Raw genomic sequence first — 18970 nt, 5'->3', positions numbered from 1 at the left:
TACCGATGGTGATTTTTCATTTTTATGGGCCGATGATGTTTTGTAATTTATTTTTTTTGTAACGGTATAAACAATGAAAGGTGGTGGATTGGCCGGATGCTGGTCGATGTGTAAAAATAAGTCAGTTGTTTGGTGGTGGCTATGGAGGAGCTTCCACAGAGGCAACAGGTGGATGAAAAAAGGTGAGGCAGGAGGAGCAGAGACCCGAGGCGGCCGCCGGTGTTGTGCCAAACTAGTGGTGCAAGGTCCACTTCAAAGGTGTTCTATGTTCTATGTTGGTCAGGTTAATCAAAATGGAAACTGTTGAACGTTTCAGAAGTTTACACATTAACCAACATGGTCCAGCACTAAACATCACAAAGCCTTTCGTTTTTGGAGAGAGGATGCTGCCATCAAATTCAAAATGGGCTAATATTTTTCTTTAAATGTTACATTTTCTCACTTTTTTTAAAATACTGGTTTACAGGATTTGCAAATGATTGCATTCTGTTCTTAATCATATTTAACACAGCGGATCAAATGTACGGAAGTGGGTGTTATATTCAGATTGTGGGATAAATTTAGGAAATGTAAAACTTTTGATGTTAATGTTGTTTATTTGCAGGGTTTAAAAATAAATGTGTTTACTGTTTGAAACTCATACTTGGCCTTCTACTCTTCATGGCTACTTAACCAAGCTAACAGGGTGGACAGTCTGAGGAGCTGGGAAAGAAAAGTGTCTGAACTGCTTTAAATTTCTTGAAGACATTTTATCCAAGAAGTTTCTTCAGTTCTGAGAGCGACTGGTGGAGAATCCCAGGTTTAGGTCCCGTGTGAGTGTCCCCCTAAGAGGGTCATGGTCTCCCTATTGATCCTCTGCCTAATCACACGAGCCACGGTGTGAAAACGGGTGTAGGTCACAATCAGCCAAGGGCTGTATCCCAATTCAGGGTCTGCAGCCTCAAAGGCCGCATTTTAAGGCCGATTACGTCACAGCGACGCGATGAAGGCTGTCCCAATTCAAAGGCTGCTCAAAATGCGGCCTTCAAATGCGTCCTTCATTTCCCTGAATTTTAAGGATGTGGCGGTGTAGACTTCATGACCCAACATATCCCAGACTCCATAGCGCGGCGGTGGGTGTGGATAATTTTGCCGCAAAATACGGCAGAAGAGGGGCGGCCGAAGAGTAAACTTTTAAAGTAAGTACTGAATATTATGCCACTTATTTATGTGCAAATGTTTAATAATAAAGAACATAAAAACATTACTGTTGGCCACATGTCGGCAAAGTTATGTGACATTAGTGATGTTTGTACTTTCAGTGTTTACTTGGTTTTAAAGCCTTTACTTTAAAATACACGCTGTTAGATAGTCGACCTTAATCCTACAGAGAATGTGATGATTTTATGGATAATTAAAGTCAGTCATATATCCACAAACACAGCAAGCTGAAAGTCAGTGATGCTGCTCGTTTTGCAGTCCTGAATATCACGGCACAAGCAGGATTCACTGCACTGTTAATGTTAGCTATGTTATATTGCTGCCTCTGTTCGGTGGTGTCGAGCCAAACGGACTTTAACGTGTGTTTGAACGAGCTGACGGTTCATTCGTTAAGCTGAAAGAAAGATGCTTTAATCACAGCAGTCACACATGTGTCCACTGTACCATCTGGGAACTCTTCTTGTTTAGCACTCGTAATAACACAAACACTAAATCCTCCTGTTTGTAGCAGTGTCTACACCTGAGACTGTCACCTGTCTGTCTGTCCTGCACTCTCTCTCTGTTTCTTTCTCTCTGATTGTGGAATAAAAGTATGAACATGTATTTATAAGTTACACTTGTGTTTGAATCCTGCAGCTTATCACACATTTGATTTCCATGTGTGACAACTGCAAGTGTCCAGAGTGAGGACAGACTGAGGGACCCACTGCTGCACATCATCTGTGAGGCTTTGCACCCCTGATGATCCACCAGGACAAACTCAGCAGTGTGTGAGGAAGAGGAGGAGGAAGAGCCAGCGGAAGAGCCAGCAGCAGCTGACAGGTGGAGAGAATAGACAGACTGTTCCCTGTTTGTGAAGGACTGCTAGGAAAGTTTAACATAACTAATTGTCTGTCCTGAATCAGTCTTATTAGGTAATGTTCAAATAATTTGATCATTCCAGTGTTTTCAGTGTGGGAGAAAGTACTCAGGACCTTCAAGTTACACACTATGAAAGGCAGCAACAGGTTTAATGTTCAGAAACCTAAAGTATGTATCAGCAGCAGAATGGAGCTAAAAATAAATGTTTGTTTCAGTTCTATGAAGCTTTGAGTATTTTGGATTAGTAGCACTGCTGTGTTTGTTGCATCATATCGCTGTAATTGTGTATATGCTTTATATATTCTGAGGTAAGTTGATCTATAGTGTTACATCATATTCTATAAGGATGTTATGTGTTTGGATACTTTCTACCCAGTTTGACCCATTTAGCAGAAGTCAGCCTGTTTAAGGCTCTGATATCTATTCTGTATGACTTAAAGCAGTTATGACATGGTCTGATTTTCTCACCCAATAAAGGAATATTTAATATATCAGTCTATTCTTCATTTATCAGACACAGTTTTCACAGCTCGTACATTTTGTTTTTACACATATATGTAAGCACTGAGCCAAATTTAGTAATGCCAACATACTGAAAGAACAACATTTGTCTCTTATATATAATACATCTATATACACACTGTCAAAGATACTTGTCTTTGAGTGAAGTAATAAGATGATAGGAAATATAAATAACTGCAACTTGAATCTTTGACACAGAGTTCATGCTTCAGAGTTCAGATGTTCAGATTTCATGGACCGTTGAGGCTGCGAACTTCAAGGCTGCAGAACCTGAATTGGGATACAGCCATCGACTGTGGAAACCTTGCAAGTCGATCGTAAAGGTTGTTACAGAGTCTTTCATGTCTAAATTTGCCATTAATAATTATATAATTGTAGGAATCATCTAGTTTGCTTACACTCATTACGTTGGCACTTTGTTAGCGCTACAACAACGGTCAGACCCCCGAGGTATCTAAACTTTAGTAAGAATGTGCACTTTTGACACCTCTGGTTAGCATTTAGTGGTCAGTTTCAAACGTATTTGATTTTTGCTTGTTATGAACAAATTCACTTCACTACTTTTCACGATCTGTAACATCAATGCACATTGTTCCATTTACTGCATATTGCACTTTATTCATGTCTCTCATTCCACCTGCAAAAACATTGTAAAGGTCGTCACAGAGTTTTATATATGTATAAATACTAATATTCTCTATTCCATTCAGTTTTATTGCCCAGATGTTAGTTAGCCTTTGTTCAACTGTCTGTTATATGTCAATAGATACGTATGTCACAAATAAGTGTCTTGTAAATTGTGTTTTTGTAAAGAATTTTCTCCCAAATCTCTTACATGCTAACTGTAACGTGTTATTTCTGCTAAAACCTGAACTTAAATGTGTATATGGTGTTTATCTGTTTTTCTGTCTGTTTTAGATGCAAATATCAATTTGGAGTTCTGCCTCCAAGCCAGAATAGCAGGAATGCACCACGTGTTGGCTGTTTCACTGCCCTCTGTGCCCCACTTTCAGCCCTACTGTCAGGGCAAAGATTGAGCAGCATATAAATGGACACATTCAAAATGCTTTGCCTTTCAAAGGTATGTTGGTATTAAATATACCTCATAGTTAAAGTTATAAATATGCACTTCTTTTCAGCACCTCTGCAGTGTCTTTGTTGACTTAAAAGTTGCTTTTCACATTGTACAGTTCAGTTCATTCATCAGCAAGAGAAAAAAGTGTTTTCATTAAATATTTTTTCCTGTTCACCACATTTCCTGACAGCTCTTATGATCCACACCATTTTACTTTCATTATTGAGGATGGCTTGGATATTTTTGTTAATATGTACAATCTGATTGTTAGATAAACTGATTGCATTCTATACAACCACATTTAAATTACATGTTGTTGTTTTTTTCTTTTTTTCCTCTCTTACAGACAAAATGATATGCCGGTGCACTTTCACTGCCCTGTCTGTAACATGACAGTCATACAGCGTGGGGATATGGCAAGCAATTATTGTCATGTCAGCATTCAGGACTGCTCCCCACTGAACTCTCCGTGGAGCCCCGTCTCCCTCTCCATGTCTTGTCTCCAGCATCTAAACCATTTTCTGAATCTTGGGTAGAACATTCATATGCTCTACCCTCTGTGCTAAATGAAACTGTGGCTTGTGGAAAGTCCATGAAAATGAAATGTCCTCACTGTGATCTTAGTCTTCTTACAAAACAACTTCAAGGCTCACATGATGAGGAGGCATTCAAACAGGTCAATAGATGTTTGCCTGGCCTGTCATCTGCAGTGTTTTTGTGTAGAGGGACTTCTTCCTCTTTGTTTTTTAGTTTGCAGAGGACATGGAGCTCTTTTTAAAAGCATGTGCTGACAAGCAGGGACTACGGGTCAATGTGATATTTGACATTTAATGGACAGATGAAGGCACTGGCTGTTTGTTTGTGTTTTTTATGTGTTGTTTGTTTTTCAGTGTACAGAATTCCAGTTAAACTTATTATAAAATGTTTTTCACTTGTTTTCATTCTTATAGTAAAAAATTTAAGTGTAAATGTAACAGCAGTGTTTATACTTGTAACTTCAGAGTAAAAAGCTTATTGTTGATATTAACATTAATTTATTATCCTGTAATCAATAATATTTTTATACATTTTACGCATTAACCCTCTGATCTCTATCCTGGCCATTCTGGGCCACTTCACTTCTTCTTCTTCTTGTTTGACTGCTACACTGCAGTGGACCAAAAGAATGACGCAGGTTTGATCTTAAGGATCTAATAGTTGTGTGTTTGTGCATGACATTGCAACGCAAACGTGTTTTTGCAAGATAGACTGGAATAAATTATGATGCATCAAATATTACACAGGCTGCAGTGAATTTTTGTTGATACAGGTTATTGAGCTTTGAGTTTCCCAGTCAAACTTAGCTTTGACACACATGCTGACACTTTTACTCTTGTACATTTCATAACAAGACACCATAGCCAAAATATTAGCTCTCAAAAAAAATTCAAAGCTGCAGCTGCAGCACACACAGCAACAAACACTGTTAGTAAATGTGTCCTGGAGTTTCTGCAGGTGCAGAAAGTGCTGCTGCTGTAAGTAAGACTAACAGCTTCCAGATCACGTATATTTCTGGAAAGATGGCAAGAAGGGCATCCCTGCTCATCTCTACAATCTCCCAGATCTTGGAATACAAGCCCCTGTCCCATGAAAACCACTTCACAGTAGTAGGAGTCCACTAAAACCTACAAATGAAGAGTGATCCTGGAAGAAATAGGGCGCACACTATAGTGACCTCAACAATTGCAAGACAGCCTTGTCCCCGATGCTTATATGAAAAAAAAAATGAAGATTTATGAAACCATTAGGACTTTATTACTGTTTTATCTGAAAAGCTACTGGTAATATATAACCTAACTGGGATTTAAAGTGTAAAAAACTAAATTTAGATAAAATTTTGGTTTTGATGAAAAGGACTGGAGCTAATTTAAAGTGTCGGTTTAAAGTCGGTAAAAGTAGATAAATGTTTTAATAAATATACATTTTACAGCATTTTGTGAACATACACAAAAGTGTTCATTTTTGGCAACGGACAAGCTGAGAGAGAGTTTTATATTTTTTGCTGTCCTTGAACAAAAATAATAGTGCACAATAATCAATGTTTTTTTTTTTTTTTTTTTTTTTTTGCCTGTCCCATTTGGTTCTTTAGCCGTCAGAATTGTTGTTTGAAGACCAACAAGGATACCCAATGGATTTATTTTGCCAAATGGATCATCATGGCATTGCCGTATTGGTCCATTTGATCAACCTTTGTTTTTATTATTTATTTTATTTTCAGTTGTTACAGACGGGACAGACATGAGTGAGGGATAGGAAAGGGAGAAAGAAAGAGGAAGGAAAAGAAAAACAGAAGGGGAGAGGGACATTGAGAAAGGGGGGAAAAAAATATCTCCGGGATCACCTGTTGAGAGAAAAAGAATAGAAAACAAGCAAAAAAAAACAAAACAAAACAAAGCAACATACTATACACAACACCATCGCATTAATCTACCTAAGTGTAAACAGCAGTAAATACTAAATATTGAATGTTGTTGTGCAGCACGCAGGACAGACAGCGCACAATGTGCTTTGAAGTAGCAGCCAAGAAAGTAAATGGTAAAATGGTAAATGGCCTGTATTTGTATAGCGCTTTTACTAGTCCCGCCTAGGGACCCCAAAGCACTTTTACACGTCCAGTCATCCACCCATTCACTCTCACATTCACACACTGGTGGAGGCAAGCTACAGTTGTAGCCACAGCTGCCCTGGGGCAGACTGACAGAAGCGAGGCTGCCATATCGCGCCATCGGCCCTTCTGGCCAACACCAGTAGGCGGTAGGTGAAGTGTCTTGCCCAAGGACACAACGACCGAGACTGTCCGAGCCGGGGCTCGAACCGGCAACCTTCCGATTACAAGGCGAACTCCCAACTCTTGAGCCACGATCGCCCCAAAGGTGTGATTTAAGTCTACAAACAGTGAACACCTGTGTGCACACCTGTGTGGATCGGCGCGCTTGTATTCAAATGGTTTCCCTATGTAATGGTCTGCAAGAGGATGTAGAGAGCCATAGCCCCGTCCCCCCAGGGCAAGAAGCAGGCATGGAGGAGATCCAGGCCCCAGACATCCAGAGGTCCCAGAGTGCAAGAGCCCAAGGAGGACCACCGGAGGGGCATCCGTGCCACCTTCATGGGAAGGGCTGAGGATACCCAGGCGAGGGGTCACCCAGTAGCCACCGGGCAGAAACTAGAGGGGGCTGCACCGGCGTGCCCGCCGGCTCCGCCGGCAGCCAGCTGTGCCAGAGTGAACCGAGCCGCAGGCACAGAGGCCGGAGGCCCGAGGGCCCTCCGCGCCCCGGAAGAGGCCCGACTGAGCAGCAGGCGCCAGGCCCCGCCAAGTAGCCACCGGAAGAGGCCCGACTGAGCAGCAGGCGCCAGGCCCCGCCAAGTAGCCACCGGGAGTGAGCTGGCACATGACCTGAGCGCCCAGCCCCGGACACCAAGAACCAACAATGCACCGACCCCTGAGGGCATCAGTCACTGGCAGGGAGTGTGGTGAGGGGAGATGGGCCTCCACACTTGGAGGGCCTGGGAGTTCCCAGAGAGGTGGAGTCTAAGACCCGACCTGGCATATAGACACATACAAACAGGCACACACAGACACAGACATGCATTCCCACCCTCATGCACACATATACAAACACTCAGCACTCACCCAACGTAGGAATAAACGTAAATGGACATGTTCACACAATCACACTCCCCAAACATACTCTATACCCCGGGTCCAGGTATCCTCGCCCCCATAGGGGGAAACGGCACCCAGACCCAAGAGATGTTACCCTTCCCTCCGGGGTGGAGGCCAGCAGACCGCCCCAGGCTCCGCAGCAGCAGGGAGGCCAATCGGACAGCCAGCATCTCTTCCCAGCCCCCCCGCCCCGATGGCTAGCAGAGAACGGGGGTGTGTTAAGACCCCATACCCTCCTCCTCCCGCTCAAGTGTAGTGTTGCTGCGTGTTGCTCTAAAGTGTGTTTAAAACAAGGGAGAGCATGGTGCTGCTGCCAGAGAGCAGCAGGTGTTAGCACGGCCCCTCCCGAGAACCCTCAATGTCTACATGGATTTAAAATTTAAAATAAAACACAATAATCAATGTTGATGTTAATCAATTAGATGCCCCAGACTCTACTATTAATAATACAGCGGTCCCTCGTTTATCGCTGGTGTTACGTTCTAAAAATAACCCGCGGTAGGTGAAATCTGCGAAGTAGCCAACTTTATTTTTTACAGTTATTGTAGCTGTTTTAAGACTGCAAAACCCCTCACTACATGCTTTATACACTTTCCTCAGACAGACACGAACATTTTCACACTTCTTTTGTTTAAACACTCTTAAAGTTCAAACCTTCGTAGAAACATAAATCAATTATAAAATGAAACCGTGCAAAACGTTTTGTCGGCATTGTTGTGTTTGTCGGGGAGAAAACTTACAAACATACAGCGCAGCACTTCAGGGTTACACTGCTAGCGATCGAAGATTTATATAAATTCGACAAACTAATCTCATTATGTACTGTACAGTAGCGGTCTCCAACCTTTTTTGCACCACGGTCCAGTTTAATGTCAGAAAATATTTTCACGGACCGGCCTTTAAGGTGTCGCGGATAAATACAACAAAATAAAATGATACAGACAAAGACAAAAACTGTGGTATTTTGTAAATATAATAATAAACGTGAATTCACTGTGTGATTGTGTAACTTTATTAGCAGGGTCCTCCTGAAATGCACCAACAACATTGAGAGTAACATCCTCCTCTCTGCTTCTTGATGCTCTCTGGTCGCTATGGTAACGCGTAAATAGTTCTTTCAAAATAAGACACACGACTACAACACGGGAAAAAAGACCCAGGGAACCCAACTTTACGATTAAAAACCCTGAAAACCATACACTTTACACCCGAGCCTCAACTTTCGTGGCCCGGTACCAAACAGGCCCGGGTGTTGGGGACCGCTGCCATGCAGAAGACACGGCACTGGATTGATTAACAATGGTCTACAGCAATCAGAACGCACAAAACAATTTGCTGTTACAAATTTGCTCTACAGAGCATTTAATAATAAGAAGGATTATTAATAAAAATCTTTCTCTCCTGGTTTTGGTGGAGTGAAACAACAACTCCTATCTCCAGAGGTCCAGAGGTCCACTGGCACCTGGTCCTAACTTCACCCATGTCTGCACCCTCAGACATCCCACTGTGGAGGCATCCTCGCCTGGACCAGTGGCTGCCCTTGTGAGACAGACTTTATGGTCACAAACAGCCCTAATCTGAGAATGAAGGCTCCTTTACATAGAAAGCAGTATGTGGTGTGATGACCGCTGCATTAGCTCAAAATATGTGATGCACTGGCTGCTGCACTCTACTTGTACTGAATCAGTTTTTGTAGCCAGTCCCAGTCTTTACATTTAATATGCAGCCACTCCCTGACAGCATGAATGTCACAGTGTGTTGAACCTTGACTGTGGCACATGTCAATGCTCCCTGGACATCGTGCTTAATAAAGGAGATTAAATGTGATGTGATTATGAGTTTTGCTCTTTTGAAGTTTAAACATTTATGTGTCAAAATGTTGGACTGTTCCTTTATCAGTGTGTAACAGTGTGTGTATGAGAGCCATGTAATTCCATGTGTGCATGCTGACTGTGCTGCTCTGACCCCCCTCCTCCTTTCAGGGTGGAGCCTGCTGGAGTCCGATGGTTGAGACCAGGTCTGAGGAAGTGTAAGTGTGTTTTTAATGGGATTCATGAAAACAAAGCAGCACACATTCAACCATCTTCATCATGTCAGGAGTCATCATCAAAGTGTCAATCAATGAACAGATGATGGATCAATAACTGCAGCTGGATTGTGTTTGTTCTCTCCATCAGATTCCTGTCAACTCACAATCGACACAAACACAGTGAACACAAACCTCCAACTGTCTGACAACAACAGGAAGGTGACACATGTGGAGGAGGTTCAGTCATATCCTGATCATCCAGACAGATTTGATGTTTGTGTAGAGATGGTCTGACTGGTCGCTGTTACTGGGAGGTCGAGTGGACGAGGAGGGCTTGGATATCAGTGAGTTACAGAGGAATCAAAAGGAAAGGGAGGAGTTATGAGTGTGTGTTTGGTGGAAATGATCAGTCCTGGAGTCTTTTCTGCTCTGATCATTGTTCCTCTGTGTGGCACAATAACAGACAAACACCCATCTCCTCCTCCTCCTCCTCCTCCTCCTCCTCCTCCTCCTCTGTCTCTAACAGAGTAGCAGTGTATGTGGACTGTCCTGCTGGCACTCTGTCCTTCTACAGAGTCTCCTCTGACTCTCTGATCCACCTCCACACCTTCCACACCACATTCACTGAACCTCTTTATCCTGGATTTACAGTCTCATGTGGTTCCTCAGTGCGTCTGTGTGTAGTTTAGTTTAAAGAGTGTCATGTTAGTGTCCTCTAACACTCTGATTGTTGAACAGATAGTTCAGTCTGTACACGTCTGTCTCTTTCACTCAGAAACACATTTTTAGATTCATGGATTCAATAACTTGATTTTTTAAACTGTTTTTCTGTCAAAGCTTCACAGACATCAGTATGCAGTGTTTCTCTGAAGCTCAGTTCAGCTGAGATGATGAAGTTCATTTCAGTGTTGGAATACTGAACTTATTTGAAACATATTTGAACACAGATATTATTAAACTGACAGAAACGCTGATGTCAGTAAAGAGGAACTGACTAATGAGTGCTTACTGCCCTCCGATGGTCACAGATGTAAATGCAAGCATGGAGCTCTATTTTAAAAAAGATGTCTTCACATATAATTATCATCCTGTAGCTCTGTAACTGTTAGCTAGTCAATTTCACATTTGTGTCTTTTTGTGGAATCAGTGTGTTTGAACAACACAAATTCTGCCTTTTCTAATTTTGAAAGACTGAAAATTATATATACAAAATAAATCTGATCTGTCCCTCTACAAATCTGGACAAATGTCAGATTCTGAAGTTGTCAGCGCTTACATTTTGTCCTCTCTACACTTCTGCTGACAACTGACATGTGATGTGTTTGTACAACTTCCTCTGTCAATTTTTAACAAACTAACAAATTATCCAACAGAAGAGTATACCTTTGAGACAATGGTGTAGGTCTACTTTCCAAACTGAGAGGATGGATGAGGTTTCCAGTCTTAATTCAGTCTTGTTTCCACATTGTGGTCACCTGTCACCTTACTGTTGCTGTGGGAATTATGAAATGATAGCTAGACTTTAGCTTGCCTGTAGTGGCATTAAATGATCCTTTAGAAAATAGTTATAAATGTGTTAGTTCCCAACTTTGTACATTGCTGAATCATTATTTTTACTGAAAGTCTGTTCAGTTTCCAAACCAAAAATAAAATTGAGTGTGACTCGCCGGCACATTACAGTGAGACTCTCCAGTTTGATCAGCGGAGAAAATAGATAGCTCAAACAAAATATGACGAAATTTCAGGGACTGTCTGAATGTGAAACTGTTTGACTCTAAGTTGATGATTTGTCCCTTTGCAGGTATAAAATAAACTACATTCTGATATTCATGACTGGCTTTCATTAAATATCTAGATCATTCCTTCATTTACTATCTATAGACATGGATTTATGTCTCATTACATGAAATAATGCCTTATTACATCATCATCAAATCCAAAGAAACAATTATAGGAAAACATTTACTCACCTCTAAGAGATTTCTCGATCTGAGTTTGATTCTTTGCATCCGACAGACCTGAACATGTTCACAGTACAATTGTTCAAAGGTTGTTCAACTTCATCAGTAAACTTTTATTTTTAAGCATAGATACAGATGCATCAGTGATTTTCTCCCTTGTCTCTTCCTGTCTTAACACAGTAAACAAATATTACAACACAAAAAGAAAAACACTCACCATCTGGACCAGAGAAACTCATTTTCATTTTTTCAGATGTTTTCAGCTCGATTGCCATAGGTGTGTAAAATCAAGCTCTTAAGCATGCAGCCTACCTCTGCAAACCTTAGTGGATCCTAAAGAGCTTACTAAAATTAAATATGTTTGCTTTGATTCCTGCTTCGCTCACTCTTGGCGTTCTCTCCATGAGCTTCATGAGGTCGTCTCCTGAAATGGTTTCCAACAGTCTTGAAGGAGTTCCCAGAGATGCTGAGCACTTGTTGGTCCTTTGCCTTCACTCTGAGCTCCATCTCATCCCAAACCATCTCCACTGGGTTTAGGTCAGGTGACTGTGGAGGCCAGGCCATCTGGTCAGCACTCCATCACGCTCCTTCTTGGTCAAACAGCCCTCACACAGCCTGGAGGTGTGTTTGGTGTCATTGTCCTGCAGCAGGAGGAGCAACCCACTGCACCAGCGTAGAGTTTGACAATCAGTCCAGATGTCCAGAAACTTCATCCTGCTAAATGCTGCCAGCCCATAGATGTCTGTGCCTCCCTCCATTGATATGCCTCTTGGGTCAAAAACGCAAAACGATGTTACAACTTCTCCGGACCCTTTCATATCTGTCATATGTGTTCAGAGTGAAAAACACAGTCTGCCAGTGGTGGCCTGATAATTCTGGTATTCTATGGCAAATGTCAATCATGCATGGTTCCAGACAGTGAGTACAGGGCCTGCTAGAGGACATCAGGCCCTCAGGCCACCCTTATAAAATCTGTTTCTGATTGTTTTGTCAGATACATGTACAGGGTCCTGGTCTCTTCTCATTCCAGTAGTGACACTGGTATGAGGAGGAAGAATATCAGTGTCCTCCACCTGTAAAACCATCCCATAATGACTGTAAAGAGTCTGTAGGATCTGGTCATGAAACAATCACAAATTAATATTTTTTACAATAATTTCCAGAGTCATAACACACAGCCAGCAAAACATGGGAAGTAAATTCCAGGAAAAAAAAAATGAAACCTTGCATAAAATGCCAGTTAAAGTCCAAAACTCTGTGACCTGACCCCAGCCACAGTGTGGGCTGTGGACTATGTGGAGGCTGAAGTGTGGACCCAGAAGCAGATGCGTGGAAACAAAAGTTAACTTTAACCAAAAGAGAACCGTTTATTCAAGGCTGGTGAGCAAAACAAAACAAAAGGCAGGAGTAAACTAAAGGAAAACTAACCAAGACTGAAGTGGGGAAACTAAACACTGGGAACAGGGAAAACTTGGACATAACTGTCATGGTGGGGTACACGGGTGTCATGATGAAGTGGACCCAAGTGCAGACAGGGAAGGAGGCAGAACTACATTTTGAAAAAAAAAAGGCAAGCCGTTTATTTAGGCTATAAACATGAATACAAAATGAAAGCATCATGAGCAGTGGCAAAAACTAAACTGACACCTAAACTAGGAAAACTGACTGACTGTGACAAAACTGTGATACGACCTGAAGGGAGGCAACACAGATGACCTGACACTGAATAAAGAAAGACAGAGGACTTAAATACAGACAGGAGGTGATCAGGGGAAGTGGAAACACACAGGGGAACAGCTGACTGAAATGAACATAATGATGGCTAAAGTGAAACTAAACACAATGAACAAAGAAACAAGACGCTTTCAAAATAAACCAAGAAAAAACTGAGAGATGTAGACATGACAATTACCACAGAAGACAAGAACAGACTCACAGAAGGGGACATAGATGGAAACCTAAGCTAGAATAACACCCAACTAAATCCTAACTAATAATGGCAACACAAGAACTAAGCATATATTCAATATAATATAAGACCTCCAAAAACACACACAGTGAACTCAATACTGGGTCACAGATCCAGCCCCCGACACATAACGCATAATAAACAGACAACCTGACAATGAACAAAAGGAAAGTCACACAATATATACACAGAGGGATGATAAGGGAAGTGGAAACACATGAGGACACAGCAGGAACAAATTAGATGTGATGAGACAGGAGAAAGCAAAACTGAACACAGGACGCGAGACTGTCCAAATAAAACAGGATACAAACTAAGAGACACGGCTCGACACACAGGGACGAAACAGACATGGGAACACTGAATGAATCACAAGGAGGGGAAAGATCAACAAAACACAATGATGTGACTATGGCGACTATGGAGAAAGACCAAATACAGACATGGAAATTATTTTTGATAAAAGTAATATTAATTTGACTAATTGACAGGCAGTGAGAAACAGCCTTCAAACAAACTGCTTAGCTTTACAGTCTTTGTTTTATCATCTGCAACTCCTGCAGTGTGAACCAGTCTTGGTATGTCAAACATAAAAACATTTTAGATAACGCTTCATCAGGTTGCATATATATACCGTATTTCTTCATCAGAGAATCTATAATGTATTAAACTAAAAGTGTATACCTGGTTTGAGGAGTATTAACTAAATAAGAATGTGACAACTTTCAGTCATTAATGTAGCAGAGACAGAGTCTGACTAAAGGGACATCACAGTGAGACCTGTTTGATCTGCAGACACAGTCTCTCTCTACTAAGAGTGTGTTTGACTTTAACTTTCACACAAAATGATTCAGCTCCTCTAAACCCTCCAACAAACATTTACAAATGCTTAGAAACATTTTGTGTTTCTAATTACTAATGTTCCCCAGCCCCAGCATTCCCACAAATCTGTCTGTTTCCTTTTTTTAAGTTTCACTTTCTGTCTTCTAAACTTCGCTGATGCAGCTGGTCGTCTTTGTGCGAATCTCCGTGTGAAGGTAATCGAATCAGTATGTATTTTTTTCTGATAATATCAGCTGTGTGCAGCTTCGCTCCAGCACAAATCATAGCATTGTTCATGATGACAGATATGAACGAGGTTGACTTGTAACACCGCAGTTCTGTGAGCCGTCATTTGTAAGCCTCTTAAACTTTCTTGCACTTTTACACAAAGTTTTATGGTAGTGCTTCTTCTTCTTTGGGGATTTTTGTTCAACAGACTGAAAAAAGCTGTAATATATTTTTGAAATATATTTAAATTGGTATTTAAAGGACTATAGCATATTGTAATTAGATTTATGATACTGTGTTAAGACAGTAAAATTGTGCATGTGTGTGTTTGTGTGTCTGTGTCTGAATTTTGCTGGTACTGCACTGATTGATGATCATTGATGATCCACCTGACTAGTATAAATTACAGTTTTATATGACAGAACAAATTCGATATCTGTTATAAATATTTCACTAAATGTTTAACTGATTTCTCTTCTGGGACACCCACACTGTGTGCAGTTTCATCTCAGCCCACTGTGTGATTCCACATTAAAGGACATTTCTCCCCAAATTCAATAAGCTCAGTGGATTATCATAACAGCGTATCAACAATTCATTTATGAAATCCTTCTTAGTTATTGACATGAAAATCTCAGTGGATTCTTGATTTTGCTCGTCTACTCTACAGCCTGGATAGTTTCATTTCAAACTGCTGCCGTGTTTCTGCCAAATTAAAAAACAGTTCTACTCAAATTCAACAAGGTTCAGTTAATAAACAATGATTAACAAAATGTTATATTCATATTTCATTATATAATTCTGATCCATCAAAGATATTCCTTCTTAGAATCCTTTCACTTATTGAAGATCGAACATTTTTTCTCATTTTGGTCATTCCTATTAACTCAACCATTTCCTTAATCAATCTCACACCACTGCCCCCAAAACCTTGGGAACACAGAGCAAGGAAAGCACAAAGTACAGCAGAAGATGGGGACAATAAATACACACTGGATAATGAGACGAGAAGCAACAGGTGGGAGACATGATGCAGGAGAAAACTACAATAGTCACAGGAAGCAACAGTTAAAACAATAAAACAGGAAAACATGGAGAACAAGGGTTAAATTACATAGAGGAGAAAAGACTGGACAGGGGAACATGAGATAGATAAATGCAGACGAGACTGAGACACTGATGGGAGCAAATCATTAACCAAATGGGGGAAGTAAAACTCAAAACTAAGTACACAAGACATGAGACGATAAAAAAAGAGGAAATGATACACAGAGACATACGTAGACATGTAGAAAACAGAAAGGAAAATATAAGTGAATGGGAAACATGACAGATGGGGAAATCAGACAATGACAGACAAACAGAGAGAGAAGACAGACAAAGGGACATAACTAAAGTTAAGAAAGGGATCACAAAACCAGATATTTAGTGTTACAAAACCAAGAAGACAAACTACAATATGAAAACAGGGTACATGGGATATAGTAAATCCTAAAGCAAACTATTAACCATCCTTATATACAAAGAGCCAAACTAAAACACAAAAGACTCAAAAACAAAAAGGCATCACAAAACCCTGGGAAAAAAACAGCGATCCTCCATCAGCTTCAGCTTATCCTTTTCAGGGTCGCGGGGGGCGCTGGAGCCTATCCCAGCTGTCATAGGGCGAGAGGCGCGGTACACCCTGGACAGGTCGCCAATCTGTCACAGGGCCAACACACAGGGACAGACAACCATTCGCACTCACATTCACTCGCACATTCACACCTAGTGGCAATTTGGATTATCCAATTAACCTATCCCCACGAGCTGCATGTCTTTGGACGGTGGGAGGAAGCCGGAGTACCTGGAGGGAACAGCGATCCTAACAAATAATATTGCAGTGGTTGGAGATGAAACTTTGCTGACATGTAGTAAATGGACTGATTCTTATATAGTGCTTTTCTACTCTCCTGGATTTCTCAAAGTGCTCTATACAACAGGCCTCATTCACACAAGCACTTCTAAATACAAGTGCAAACTAATCTACATTCACACTCCAATGGACGCATCAGAGGGCAACTTGGGGTTAGTATCTTGCCCAAGGATATTTGGCATGCAGGCTGGGGAAGCCAAGGTTCAAACCACAAACCTTCCTATCAGTAGCTGATCTGCTGTACCACCTGAGCCACAGCCACACACCCATTACAAGTGGGTGAGACTGGTTCTGATATGGTGCTTTTCTACTCTGAGCATTCAAAGTGCTTTATACAAATGACTCATTCAAGGACTTTTCCTGTGCAGAGGAGTTTTCTATCTTGGGGTTAGTATCTCCTATCAAACAACCAACCTTCCAGTTAGTACGTGCCTGCTCTAACTCCTGAGCTACAGGCAGAAGAGGAGTTTGTTAAGAATTTAATGACAACTGTCAAAGTTTTTTTTCTATTGTTTATTAAATTAATCTTATGAAATTTGAGTAGAACGTTCCTTTTATTTCTCTGAAACCTTGCAGCTTTTGGTGGTTAAACTGCAAATATATAGAGACGGTAACCCAGAGGAAGAATGCACAGAGACTTTTAGGTCAGCTATCAAGAATCATTTTTATGCATTTTGATGCAATGTTATGATATTTGATGTTGAAATTGATTAGAAATGACGAATTTCATTTCTACAGAATTATGCAGTGTGGGTGTCCAAGAAGATGAATTCAGAATTTCACGTCAACTATCATATATGATTTAATACAGAACCTTCATACACCTACCTGAAACCATTTAAATGACATTATCGAGTTCCTTCGAGGTTTCTCCGTTTGAACAGAGTTGTTCTTTAATTTCTCGTGTCTCAAGCAGCAGTTTGAGGTGAAATTATGGATGCATGAAAGAGCAGCTGAGCCAAATGACAACTGAATTTCAACTATAAAAGATGATTTTCAGAAATATTTGAATAGATTTGAATGAATCATGAATGAAGAAGCATTACCAGAAAAATTAAGAAGAAAAGACAACTTGAGTAAAAAACAAATGACACTGGGGCTTTATTTCCGTTAACTTCCTGAAAATCATGTGTGTTGTTATGTGTGTGATCAGCAAAAAGGGATAAGAAGCAGCACTACCGTAAAACTTAGCGTTGAAGCGCAAGCTTGGCAGATAACGGGTGGCAGGCGTGGCTCACACTTGAAACTCTGAGCTCCGGGTCTTTATAATCACTCTGCGGAGCTCACAGCAACTGCAGGGAGGACAGGAGGTCAGAGCAGACTTTGTGAATTATTTTTTTTATCATAGATGTAATATAAATTCAACACAGGCCTCTGAGGAAAAGGATCGTGCTACAAACTTTTGTTTCTCTTCCAACAGAAAGCAGAGGAGTGGAGTTACTCAGAAACTGACTGTATTAAACACACCAAAGGTTCATATTCCAGTTGGACCGTATCTCTTACCAAGGTCTGCACTACGTATCAGGATTTGATCTTATTCAGGTAATATCAGGGTTCTTATAGGGGTTTGTTCACAATAGTAACTTATGCAGCCATTTTTCAGTCTCACTGACCAAACTTTTTAGAACATGCCGCATTTTTAATAGTAAACTTCTGTTCAGTGCTTTTCCTGTCACACACTCATACATGTGTTTTGTCTGCAGCAGCTGTGTTGTTGTTGTTAGCTTGTATTATCTGTTTAATCTCTTCAACATGGTTTTAGCTTTCTTTGTAAAGTCAGCAGCTCTGTCACTTTTCTCTGACTCCTCTTCTGCTCGACACTCAGCTGACACTCAGTTTCATTTCCACATTCATGAAGTTGTTGTCCAAGCGAATCATAGGCTCCATGATTGGTCAGCAAACTGTGTCCAGGCAGACAGGTTGGATAAGAATAGCAGATTTATGTTTGATTACGCCCATTTCCAATTCAGTTCCAGTCATTCCTGGCCCCAGGAGTTTGATGGGGGTGGAAGATGGGGGGCAATGGGTTGTAAGCACAATGTAGATGAGTGGAGGCTTAATGTACTTAAACTTCCAGTCACAGTGAATCAGTGTGTGTCATTGAATGCATCATATGTGCTTCATGGCTCCATCTAGTGGACTGATAGTAGAAGTAGAGCAGCTGATGGCAGCTTCCTCTGCCTCACACTGCTGTCTGACTGCATCCAGCTCATATTTGGACAGCACACATGATGGAAAGGAGGATTTCAGTTGATGTGCACATGAATGATTTGTGTTTCCTCTGCAGGTGAAGGTAGAAAGTGTGTGTGAGCTGATGTGAATTGAGCAGCATGGATCAGTGTGAGGACAGAGAGGAGGGAGTCCCTCCCTCTAAAAGCACTCTGTGTGGGGAACATGAGAGCCAGACCAAAGCTCAGAGGTGAGATGACCATCTCTAATTGTCCATGACTCTTCTCCATGTCACAGCTCACCACTCACATCACTGCTGCATCATTATTCACAGGAACCTGGCTGGACCTCCACCCAGAAGTGTGTCCTCTAAGAGCAAACGGGTGAAGTCATCTGACGAAAAGTAAGTTCATGTCAGTATTAAAATGTTTGAAATTTTAATCAGTTATTTACTATTTAACGATTTAAATAATATACTATTTACATACTTTATACTTTTTATGTAATGTATTGGAC

The 18970-nt window shown here is 41.0% G+C and overlaps 1 protein-coding gene and 1 long non-coding RNA gene across 5 annotated transcripts in view; both read left to right on the top strand.

Moving 5' to 3' along the window:
- LOC146523714 (protein NLRC3-like) overlaps positions 1-18970 on the top strand; it is a 48380-nt gene that overhangs the window by 15004 nt on the left and 14406 nt on the right. The window contains exon 1 of one of the 4 annotated variants that reach the window (XM_085153951.1): positions 18396-18857. The exons of 1 other annotated variant lie outside the window; for it this stretch is intronic. In XM_085153951.1, the coding sequence (XP_085010077.1) occupies positions 18730-18857 (128 nt within the window). In that variant the 5' untranslated portion in view covers positions 18396-18729. Of the gene's footprint in view, positions 1-18395; positions 18858-18970 lie in introns of those variants that run through there. 2 more of the 4 variants (XM_085153950.1, XM_085153952.1) reach the window with 2 other exon arrangements.
- LOC146523715 (uncharacterized) lies at positions 7758-13034 on the top strand. The gene is made up of 2 exons (XR_014873104.1): positions 7758-9390; positions 9539-13034. It is a non-coding gene; the product is annotated as an uncharacterized LOC146523715 (long non-coding RNA).

The sequence above is a fragment of the Neolamprologus multifasciatus genome, chromosome 3 (assembly GCF_963576455.1).
Source record: "Neolamprologus multifasciatus chromosome 3, fNeoMul1.2, whole genome shotgun sequence".
In the NCBI taxonomy this organism is placed as follows: Eukaryota; Metazoa; Chordata; class Actinopteri; order Cichliformes; family Cichlidae; genus Neolamprologus; species Neolamprologus multifasciatus.
The sequence above is the reverse complement of the archived record's forward strand: the minus strand, read 5'-3'. Positions and strand labels throughout refer to the sequence as shown.